The 12,002-nt window shown below is 44.8% G+C and overlaps 1 protein-coding gene across 3 annotated transcripts in view; it reads right to left on the reverse strand.

The window, feature by feature from the left end:
- Positions 1-3,431: 3,431 nt before the first annotated feature.
- LOC119287341 overlaps positions 3,432-12,002 on the reverse strand; it is an 8,923-nt gene continuing 352 nt past the window's right edge. Inside the window, exons 2-18 of one of the 3 annotated variants that reach the window (XR_005140817.1) lie at positions 11,488-11,618; positions 10,266-10,415; positions 10,030-10,146; positions 9,876-9,960; positions 9,523-9,631; positions 9,353-9,420; positions 9,133-9,258; positions 8,471-9,041; positions 8,043-8,358; positions 7,566-7,769; positions 7,394-7,454; positions 5,310-5,426; positions 4,988-5,101; positions 4,823-4,909; positions 4,152-4,219; positions 3,737-3,866; positions 3,432-3,658 (exon numbers count right to left, since the gene is read on the reverse strand). Coding sequence is in view for 2 of the 3 variants with exons in the window: in XM_037566877.1 (XP_037422774.1) it covers positions 4,193-4,219; positions 4,823-4,909; positions 4,988-5,101; positions 5,310-5,426; positions 7,394-7,454; positions 7,566-7,769; positions 8,043-8,358; positions 8,471-9,041; positions 9,133-9,258; positions 9,353-9,420; positions 9,523-9,631; positions 9,876-9,960; positions 10,030-10,146; positions 10,266-10,415; positions 11,488-11,585 (2,250 nt within the window). In the remaining variant the exon portion in view is untranslated. Of the gene's footprint in view, positions 3,870-4,151; positions 4,220-4,822; positions 4,910-4,987; positions 5,102-5,309; positions 5,427-7,393; positions 7,455-7,565; positions 7,770-8,042; positions 8,359-8,470; positions 9,042-9,132; positions 9,259-9,352; positions 9,421-9,522; positions 9,632-9,875; positions 9,961-10,029; positions 10,147-10,265; positions 10,416-11,487; positions 11,619-12,002 lie in introns of all 3 variants that reach the window. The other 2 variants (XM_037566877.1, XM_037566878.1) reach the window with 2 other exon arrangements.

Here is a 12,002-nt window from a genome sequence, read left to right on the forward strand (position 1 = left end):
ATCATGGAAAGTCGTCTGCCTCGACCCGACGACCGGCACAAACCAGAGCATCGACACGTACTGGGACCGCATCAAGGCCAAGTTCAACGAGCGCAAACTCGTCGACCCCTACTTCAAAGGCGTCTACATGCAGCACGGCTCCAAGGCGATGGAGAACCATTGGGGGCGTATCCAGGGGGCGTGCAACAAATGGTATGGGGTCGTCGAGGAGGTCGCGGCTCGCCCGGAGAGCGGCGCCAGCGTCAAGGATCAGGTATGCCACGCCGGCCTCCCGCCTCTCTTCGCCGTGTACGCACGCCAACTGTTTGTTCCTCCGCATAGTTGCTGCGCATGTTCGCCCTGTACCAGCAGAGCAACAGCGACGCCGAATTCAAGTACCTCCACGTCTACAAGCGCATTGACAAGTGCGAGAAGTGGGCGGAAGTCCGGCGCACCCTCGACAAGGCCAAGGAGACCTACAAGCCGGACGCGCCGACTCCTGGCGCATCGGAAGGGCGGCCGGACGGCAACAAAGTTGCCAAGAAGGGGAAATATGCCGTTGGGGCCACCGCTCGAGTGCAGGAGTCCATCGAGCACTGCCTCGCCGACGCGCAGGCCCGAGCCGTCCTTCGTGAAGAGAAGACCGAGGCGCGGTGGTCGGCGTTGATGTCGAGCAGCATCGTCAAGCTTGACCTGCTCCGGACGTACGTCGCCGCGAAGAAGAAAAACAGCGACCTGGCTTTCCTGCTGGGCGGGGCGGACATGCTTCAGAGCACCGACGAGGCGGTCAAGGCGTGGTACTTGGTGGAGCGCGGCCTCATCCTGAACCAGCTTTCCTCGACAAGGCCGCCGACGCCGACGCACACGTCGACGCTGCCGCCAAGCCCGCGTGACGACGCCTCCACGACGCCCTGCACCACCGAAGCCGCGCCGACACCGCCCAGCGCAGAGGCTGCTTCGACACCGCCAAGCCCGCACACGCCAACTCCGCCGACGCCTGGGGTAGAGCCCGCCGAGTGATGCGCACGCGAACTTCTGCCGCTCTATTTTTTGTACGCCGAACTGTGGCTTGCGATCGCCCGACTTGTGGCGTATTTTGTGAGCGGGAACGACCAAGTTCGAATTTTTCGCGTCCTGAGGGGCGGCGCCTGGGGGCGTGACTGGGAGCTAGGTTGCCCCCAGGGGCCGAACTAGCGCCGGTTCGCCCCCAGACCGCCCTTTTTTAACGCCCTGAGGGGCCGAACGGCTGGAGATGCTCTTACCCTTGATGAAATCACTTCCATGACGTGTCATTTAAGCGAACACTTCTGTGATAATAAATGGAGTATTGTCATGAAACACGTCTACCACAGCACATGTATAACTATCTTGATTCTGTCATAAATCACCACGGATGTACATGCGTGACAGGAAACGTGACCTACTGTTACAAGCCCATATCACGGAAGTGTTTTTTTTTAGTGTCACCTCCCGTGATTGGCTTCCTCAATGACTTGGAGCGCATCCCCAGCTTCATCCCCACCATCGCATCGTCCTTCTCCCTCGCTGCTGCATACGGCCGGTTGTCGCAGGCCCTCGACTACCGCCATGGACGCACCATCTTCCTCTCCAAATCTGAGAGCCACGATACTCGAGAACTTCTCATGTGGGAGCCATTCGCGGGTGCCCAATAGCCTGTAGCAATGCCCGTGGCTTACAATGGCATATATGCGGACGTGGTGCACACGACCGCCTCCGTATTCTGCGCAGCGGATGGGTGCGACCACCGCAACTGCTTAGAGGGGCATTTTAGTGTGTTCTTTGTCCTCTCCGTTGAAGACGAAGACATGACAAGGATGATGATGCCATGTGGGTGTGTGTATTCTCATCGGAGACTAGCATCTAGGTTGAGCTGACCTCTTTGCACCACCGCTGGCCCATGTGCTTTACATTTTTTTTCAGCGTTCTCGTTGAGTGGTCTCAGCTCTACTTCATGGATGATGATGGGTTCATCCTAGAATATGATTGGGCACGACACAGCTTAACTATGTTTAACCCACCGAACTATACATGGGTCGAACTACGACGACGACCGATATAACATCATGCTGGCGGAGGATGGTGGACTAGGTGTTAACGAAGTCATGGATTCACATCTTAGATTGTGGGCTAGGGAGGCGAGTGATAGCACTGGTGCACGATGGGTGTTGAGCCGGGTCATCTACATGGGCAATTTGCTCCCAATTGGTGCCCTCGTGGATGCGGAGACTAGAGGCAAGTTCTGGGCTTTGCCGAGGGAGCAAGTGTCATTTTCGTGACCATAGTAGCTAGACTCTTCATGATCGAACTACAATCAGAGTGGACCAGGAAGGTATGTGATGATCATGGCTTTGCTAATTTGGTTCCCATTGTGAGCTTCTACACTCCTGTGTCTCGAGGTGAGCACAAGGATCGAACATTGAAGCCTAGTGAGGCTGCAGTTCCTCGGGATGGAGTAGGGGAGGAGAAAACAGTAGATCAGGCACAACAATTTATCAACAGCGGGCCCAATGTTACTAAGGAGGAGGGCTTTGTCAACTCCTTCGAATGCATCAGCTGCGCCATAGTGAACGGGTACGGATTCTCTTCCCGATAGCCATGTTGAACTGTGATAATGTATTCTTTGTGTGGAAAATAACTAGCAACCGGTTCAGTGCTCGTTTGGATATGTTATTCTTAACTATATAGGTCCAAACAAGCACTATATTGACTAGTTCAGTTTGAACCTATATAGTATGTGGACTTGGAAAATATGATCTGTTATTCAACTTGTTAACTATATAGGTCCAAACGAAAACTATATAGGTCTGAATGAGCAATGAACTAGGTCCAAACTTTTCCAAGTCCCAAACACATCCTATATAGGTCCAAACGAGCACTGAACTAGGTCAAAACTCTATTGGAGATAAATAAGTTAGTGATGGAGTATGTAGGATGTGTTTGGGACTTGGAAAAGTTTGCCGTGTGGGCATATCTTTTGAACTTTATGTAAGATGTGTTTGGGACTCTGAAAAAGTTTGCCGTTTGTACATATTTCTTCAACTTTATGAAAGATGTGCCGTGTGGACATAATTCTTGAGCCTTCATCATCATTCCATAGGTCAGGGCAGAAATAGTAGATGATGTTCCAGAAAACATAGACCTGCTTCAATGTTGCACATATTTTGAAACTGTGCCTCTAAAAAAATATTTTGCACGGTACCTTGATTACCAAGCAATCACCAAAATTTGTCTCAAAAAATATTGCTTCTCATTTACAGCGAGTGAAATGTTGATTCTTTCCAAGGAGGCAAAGAGAACAAGCCCAAAGGCAAAGCCAAAAGAACAAGGTCAAAGTAATGGCTTATTGAAGCCAAGAGAACAAGGCTAGTAAACTTCCAAGGAAATTTTATGCAAGCGAAAAAGGGAACCAAATAACTTTGACACAATACAAAGATTTGTTAATGCAAGTCACTGGCATTGGTCAGGACAGAAATAGTACAAACATTTCCCACGTAAAAAAAACTTGAGGATTAGGATTGCGAGCTTTCTAAAATACAACAGCAGTTGTTTTAAGCTGATTGGAGATTACATGTACAGTTTTATAATTACAGGGTCGTGGGAACTTGACAGCAACGATGACCATGCCAAATTTACATCTTCACACCGCCTGTGCACAGACCTGAGTTAAAAGTTGCAAAACGATGCACGATTAGAGTCGGCCCACAGCATTCTCTGGAAACCAGCAATAGATCAGTACATTGCACTTGAACAAACTCATGAAGAATCATCTGCCGCTCGAAAGATTTAGTCGGAGGCCCCTGATGATATCTTGTGATTTAGTCCATGAGGCTCTCCTAAACAAAAATGGAGCTTGCAGACAAAAGTTCCTGCTGGGACAATCATTTTTTCAGCCATATAGAAGTATCAGCAAAGCCACTCGAAAAGCAGGACTCCAATGCCCAAAAAAAAACTAAATATCAAAAACATCATAGTAGACTCCAATGCCAAAAAAACTTTAAAGCAAGCTTTCATTGTAGACTTCGAATGCAAAAAAAAGAAAGTTAACAATTAAATATTAAATCCAAGAGGTCAACAGGATAATGTGTGGACCAGGAATGCAACTACCACAGCTCAAACAAGCATCAAATGAGATGTTGGCAAGCAGTAATTACCAGAGAAGGTACACATATAAGCTCATGACGCAAATGATCATTCAGCCTTCCAACGCATACCTCTGAACCTGCAAGGTATAACAGTGTTAGTGTTATATCACGCTAAACAAAACAAAAAGCGGGCGAAGAGCATCCTGACAGTTACAAGTGAAGCAGGTACTCCCTCCGTTTCAGTTTACAAGTCCTGCACGTATACCTAGGTTGCCAATTTTATCACTATAATATAAACTATAGAACACAAAAATAATACTGTTTGAAAATAGAACATCTGAAGTTTATATTGGTATATTTTTTGTAATATATGACTTGTATTAGGTTGGTCAAATTGACAACCTAGGGGTACGCGCACGCCCTGTAAACCGAGAGAGAGGGAGTAAATGACACTAGAGATGTAAACAATCAATACACACGACACTTGGTCAACGCTCTGGCAAGATACAGAAGACCATATTATGTCTTTGATCAGCTCTGAAAAAAGTGCATATATAGATCAAAGACAAACTCATATACAGATATGCTCAGAACAAACACCTCCATGCAGGTTTCTACAACCTCCTTAACATGCCCCCATATGAAAATATGCTTGAGCCTTATGCAGACTGACACAGGGGAAAACGCAAACAAGAGACATAATCATAGATGAACATGCTGTTTGGAAGGGAGCTTGCTACCTCAAGCATATTTTCCTCGATAAAGCAATTCAGCCCCATGCTTGCAGCGTCTGCGCCATTGTGTTGTAGGATCCTGAGCTTCCCTTCCTATAGTTCAAAACCAGTGGAAGCGTCAGCAATGAAAATAATACATCAACTTCGTTGATGAGCTAGTTGTAGATTCACCTTAGTCCCATAAACAAGACCACCTCCAGGGGAAGGATGAAAGCATGCAACATTGACTTCATCTTCAGCACTAGGAAGAACTCTTACCAGCTCCATGTCCGAAACTCTGTAAACCTAAATTGATGGAAAGAACAATGGCATTACATCATAGCAGGACATAGAGTTATGAACTGTAATAAGCAAATGGTTTTGAATCCCGGGTATAGAAAAGATATATGTAACTGCAAGGCCAGCATAGACAGGATATTGCCTCCAAAAAAAGTATAGCCAGCCTATCATTATGATGTGCAACCTATGCTATGAGGGTGAGCACCGCACGCACCTCTAAGATAGTATATACAGGAATTCCAGTCGTCTCCGCATCCATAACAATGCTCCTGAGCAGCGAGCTATGACGACGTCCATATGCCAATAGTATGTGTTCTGAAGTAGGCGAAAACTGCATCAAAGAAAAGACATTAGGCTCAGATTAAACTCTGAGAATTGCATAACTACAGCCTGATATGTCTCAGGGATGGGTCTGCAATGCAGAAGACCATGCAAAAAAAAAAGCCAGCTAAAAAACTCCAATACTGGAATTAATAACGAGATTGGTAATTTCTGTAATTTTTGGGTCAACAGCTGGGACTCCCACAGATCCTGGACATGCATTGCATGGCAGTACACTGCACACATGTGTTCTCATTAAACAGAGGTTATTCTAATGGCATATGCCCTGACGCAGGTGGGAGGGAGCTTCCAAATGAAAAAAGTTCAGATATTGCTTTAGTGGGACCATGTTATCAGCTCCGTGCTTTCGTAGTGATTAGTACCATGGGAATGTAAAAAAGAAGTAAGCACATATCTTATCATAACACCTGACCAAATCCATTTGTTATGACTACTGCTCTATTCACCAAAAGGAGAAAAATAAACCATGCGTGTTAAATCATCAATGTGTGTCACATGTACTGAAATACTTTGTGCTATCCAGGTTATGTCAGTTAGTTTTGTTTGATTTGCTCTTTGCTTTGCTGGGTGCAGAACCAAGAACGAGAGGAAGAAGTCACACTAGAAATGGGAGAAGTATTTGGAATTAAAGAAGAGGGCAGTTTGCTGCTTGTGCTGTGTTCAATTGTTATGTATTTCTTGTTATCGTTTGACAAGGATTCCTGTTTGTGTCTTTGAGAAACGGAAGGAGGGTTCTTGTTTGTTTGGGTTGACTACATAACTAATATGTGGCTTTGAATTTTGAAACAATTCCTTATTTAACACTATCTTAAATTTCGTTTCCTTATTTGACACCGGAAAACTTTTTCTTCCCTATCTAACAAGTCTAAATTTTATGCCTTTTATGACACTTTCGTCCATTTTGAGCCTAAATAACACCGGAAAAGACTCTTTTACCCTTCATGTGGTACGTGTGTGCGCGGGGCAGTAGCACACACGCAACATCAGTGCAAGGGCTCATGTTTTTATTACCCATGCTATTCGAAGGTCAGTCCACCTACGGTTGATCCAAGTCCGAAGCCTGCTCCTGGTCTCACTCTCGCATGAGTATGTATCACGTAGCAGGCCTAAATGCGCAAAACTGGCTGTCGGAAGCCACGGCGGCAAGGTCAGGTAGCGGCAGCCATGGGAAGATGGTCCGCCAGCTCACTGACGGCTGTTGGATTTCTCATCTTGGACAAGTGCAGCGTGAGGAAAGTAGACCGTATTCCCAATTATAATATACTACACCAGCATACGCATATGCCGTAGAAGTTAGTAGTACCCAGGAAAAAGTTGTATAATTCTTGTCCTGAGCAACAGAGCAAGTTCATGCAATGCACAAGTAACACATCACACATGCATGCAACACAGCAGCATGGATGCACACATCACACATGCATGCAACACAGCGTGCGCACACACGCATGCACGTACACACGCAGTAGCAAATGCACGCACGTACTCACGCAGTAGCAAACATACACGCACACACACATACACTTAGCAGTAGAAAACACGTACATGCACACACACGCAACAGCACACACACGCACACACAAACATACCACTCGAGGGTAAAAGGGTCTTTTCAGGTGTCATTTAGGCTTAAAATGGACATAAGTGTTATAAAAGGCATAAAATTTAGACTCGTTGTTAGATAGGGAAGAAATTATTTGTTGATGTCAAATAGGGCATAAAATTTAAACACGGTGTTAAATAAGGAATTCTCTCTTGAATTTTAGCCTGCTTTGCCCATGTGGTTATGCGGCAAGGGCGCACCCTCTAAACCTGCATTACACTAACGTGGCCAATGCGGCCACGCCAAAGAGGCTCGCTTGCATAATGATACTTGAGACACAAACCACAAGTTATTTCCAAGCATAAAAAAGAAAAATTGATGCAAACACACACACAAACAAAAGTGAACACAATAACCTGAATGGAAGTTAAACAATGAGCCGCTCTTATTGCTCTGGACGTGAGAATTTCTCCAAATCTGCAAGAAATACATTCACAACTTTAAAGGATACCATTTACAAAACAGTAACCTAATAGGCTGATAAAGAACAAACTACAGTAATAGAACAGTCAACAGTGAGAAAATTACGTTGCCTCCTCAAGAGAATAAACCCGAAGCTCGTAAATCACTCCGTGGGAGGGAAGTGGGTGACGAGTTGGTGATGTTCCAGCTCCTGTAGACTCATACTGCACAGGTAATTGGCTACCCTGGTCACCTTCTGTTTGAGGCAGCAAACATGCAACACAAGCCACCAGAAATCGTCCACAAGGGGAGAAATGGGCACCCATTTCACTGCAACAATTAATAACTTATAAGTACAGAAGTCCCAACTGAGTCAAACATAAAAGCACAATCCTCATTAGGCAAATCTACCACATATGCATTCTACTTGGAACTATTTAGTAACATTACTAAGCAAGTTCAGAAATGAGGTAAGAATGGAACATAGATCCATCTTTTGTATACACAACAGTGAAGGCATTGGTAAATAATATGAAGAGACTAACAACAACTTGTGTTGTACAGGAAAGAGAGAGAAAAAGTAACCAAAGCACAAGGGATCACCTGCAAAGAACGGCATGAGAGATTGTCAAGCAGCATGCCTTGGTTTCTAATGCAACACATGGATTCTTGATATCATGCCGCCATACTCTAAGCTTCACTGTACAAGGTAATTCAGCAGCGCCGGCAGAAAACAGTGAGGTAGCAAGTTCTGATCCAACACCTAAGGACGCAGCACGAGCCTCAGCTTCATCGATTTGTGGACCCAGAAGTGAATTCCCAACCCCTGGTACAGAGGCCAAAGCATGAGGGCGTGAGGCATAGTGTCGATTTGATCCTCTAGTACTGCCAGCGGGAATCGGTATCGATGAAGAAGCACCTGGATGTTGAACAATTCATGTGTTGTGATTCCCTAGTAAAGTTAATCACAATAACACCACCAAGAGGCAGGATTTTAAGGACAGTATTGTTCAGAAATGCAGGGTGCAAACCTGTCTGACTTTGGGCCATCAACCAACCATGCAAAAAAGGCAGCTCCCAGCTACGCGAGTCACTGAAGAGATCGTGATGGTGATTTCCACCCTCTGAATTTCTTAGAAACATTTGAACATCTAACCCACTAGTGGTGAATGAATTCACTGGCATACGATCAACAGCAGATCCTGAAGGCCTGGCTATTGCCGGAAGTGGCAGGCTGTTGCTCGTGGAAGGCATTTGAACATCACTAGACGCAGATGGTTCCCCTGGACATACATCCATAGGGGTTACAGACTGGTCAGACTGCTGGTTTTCAGCATCTGACGACAATACATTTTGAGCTAAAGATGACGAACTCTGCTGCACATTGGTTGAACCACTAGCCAAGTCATTTCGAGGAATATATAGACTTCCATCATCCCTGAGGAATGCAGGCCAAATTAGGCAAGGTGATGACATATTAGACTCAAGATGTGGATAGCCTCTAGAGTTGATGTTTGCAAAAAACAAAGCTGAGGGATAGTTTGAATAGCCAGTAGATGTTGCATGGGTCAGCTGTGAGTCTGCGGAGTCAAGATTGTTAACCTGAAATTCAAGGTACATATGAGTAAACAGAAAACATATAACAGGAACGCATAATGAAGTACAAAGGACATTCATATTCTACATTTTCTACCTCTGCCGTAAGAAGATATGGAGCACCATGAGGGTGGAAATGCACAGCTCTCAACGAACGGCGGGTTCTTAATATAATGGTCGGGGCAGAAGACTCCCCTCGCCTATTGTAGTTCCATATGAACAACTGACACATAAATTAGGTGCAAGTTATTTCAACTGTTCATAGAAGAATTGCATAAAGAATATTTTGCTATGAGTTTTAACACTGGGAGTCCTACTTTGTGACCTGATGCAACTGCCAGAATCTCCCCCCTTGCATGAAATGCAATGGATGCAATTGGCCTCTCTGCCAAAGGAACATAATACAAAATTAGTGTTGCTTCAGAAATGCCATTAGACAGAAGCTAACAATGAAGAATGGAGCTAGAGACTGTTTAAAGGATATTACGGAAATCCTGAGATCCAATACAATCTGAGGTATTAGCATCCCAAAGACGGACTTCATGATCCAAACTCCCGCTGGCAAGTATATCAGAATGTAAGGGATGGTATCTAACCTGCAACAGAACAGTAGCTTCGTAAACACACTTGTGCTATAATATCGGCTAATAAACAGAACTGTAAATTATTAAACTTCATTTTCATATTTTATTTAGACAGGCCAAAAAAAGATAAACTGATGCTGCTTGGTCGAATGATTACAAAAACAATGCATCACATCGTTATTAGAGCCATATATTCAATAGCTTACTCCCTGTTCAAATGCACTACCAAATTGTGCCAGTGTCAGAAAAAACATACCACCCAAGGTGTGCGCCGATGTCCACCCAACACTTTCAAACATTTCCCTGTTTGGCAGTCAATTATTTTAACAGTATGGTCACCACTGGAGAGAAGAGATAGTCAGTTCTCATACTATGTTTAGTTCATATATTCAGCTAGTAAATTAACTTACTGCGTTGATGCAAGTGTTTTCCCATCCGAACTGAATGCAGCTGCAATAGTTGACCTAGGGGGTGGCATAAGAGGGCAATACTTTGCAGACCAACGATGCAGGGACTGTGATTCTGCCCTGTGCACAGCAAGTTCAAAAATCTTAGCCAGTGGACGGAAAACGTCAAACAGGAAGTATAACATTCTCAACCCAGGTGTCAACAGAAACATTTCTTGGTGAAAAGAGAGCTTCCTTACCACGAAAATAAATCATGTTTAGCATCTGTAGCTGAATATCTTAACTCACTGTAACCAGCGCCGCAAGTCGGAGGCTTATTCCAATGCCTTTTAGCTTGGTGTTTTGTTCGAGGAGACACCTCTCGATGACTTAATAGATGGAATATGTTTCTGATAATAATGGACAAGGCAAAGGTTATATTCAACAAGTGAAAAACTAACAATGTTAATACAGTATTACTACTGAACTTGTTGCAACAATATTCAGAAAATGGTCTCATGCAGGACTTTTTTTCACAGAATTGGTCACAGAGCAAGAAATAGTAGCACCATTTGAGGCACTAAGATCTGGTGCCATGTAAGATAGCATCATGATCACCCTATAGCAGGCATATCAAAGGACACTAGCAGCAAAAAGAAAAAAAAAACAGCAGAATTAACAATGTCGGGGGTAAAATCACAGGTTGGCATTAGCAACTAAATCACTTTTCCAAAAGGATAGATGCCAGGCAGGGCTTATTTTCATGAGTCGGGACATAAGCAAATGTGTAAGCTCCTAGGTCACAGAACCAAGCTTTTGCTCTGGTGACATTCAGGCCCAGTATTGTCCTAAACTTTGTTAAGCAAAAATGCTAATGCCATAGCTCGTGACACTAGTCCCAAACCCACTAACAGCAATTCATGTCCAAGAGGATAGTGGACAGCAGATCATTTGACACAGTAGGCATGTAGGGTCAGCAGCCTTTTTCTGGTGGAGAATTTTATTTTAAATTCAGTGGAGTCAACAGCCTGGCACCATGCCAGCCCTTATTGTGATAGCCTTAGGGTCAGAATAAGATACAAGTTCCATTCTACAAATACTATTTCATAGTGGTTGTCTAATAAGAATAATTGCTGCTCCATCGGATCCATATTAATTGTCGCTGATTTAGTAGCAAAGTTAAAACCATTAAAAACAAACAAAACTGTGAAGTTACAATCAAACTCAGTAGACTCTCCTCATTTCCGATGTCAAACATTGCACACTCATGCAACACTGGTTAACGAGAGTTGTACATACAATCAAAAGTTACAGAAGTGAACATACACGTTGGTCTAGAACACGCAACTTGTTTTAGCTAGTGAACTGACACTTGCTCTGAATGAAACTAATCTGCTACTTTGTGATTTTGGCAAACTTGTCTAGCTAGGTAAAGCTGCGAATAGATAACAATGGCATGTGAAGTAGTAATGCACTATTTACCTTTGCCTTGATCTTCTTGTTGAGGAGGTTTGACAACTAGGGGGCGACGTCGGAGCAGAAGTATTTTTCGAGCCTTCTTCTACCCAATTTTCAGCCATTTCAGTCCTCCCTTATATTCGCCTAAAATTAAACTGCCCACCAGACAATAATTTTAGATACTGATGAATGAAGTTGTATGAGAGAGTAAAGTTAAGGGGGCAGTTTTTAGGGGTAACGCAAAAGAAAGAAGGCCAAGACCACGCCCTTCTGCAATTCCCCAAGCAAACAGACCCGCCAACCAAACTGCTAGCTCCCACCCACGGCCCAATTCCCACCCGACCTGCGGGGAGCCGCGGTAGGCAATCAGCAGACGGCGGGCGGGGCGCCGCTGGCCATCACCCGATTCGATTTGCACCCGAATCGGGGCGGGGCGGGGTGGCAGCTCAGATCCAGCGCACCAATTTGACCCAGAGCGGAAAGCAAAAGCGGGCGCGGGCGCGCCTCGGACGGAATTGCGGAGGGGGAGGAGGGCGGAA

Source organism: Triticum dicoccoides, chromosome 4A (assembly GCF_002162155.2).
Source record: "Triticum dicoccoides isolate Atlit2015 ecotype Zavitan chromosome 4A, WEW_v2.0, whole genome shotgun sequence".
Classification (NCBI taxonomy): Eukaryota; Viridiplantae; Streptophyta; class Magnoliopsida; order Poales; family Poaceae; genus Triticum; species Triticum dicoccoides.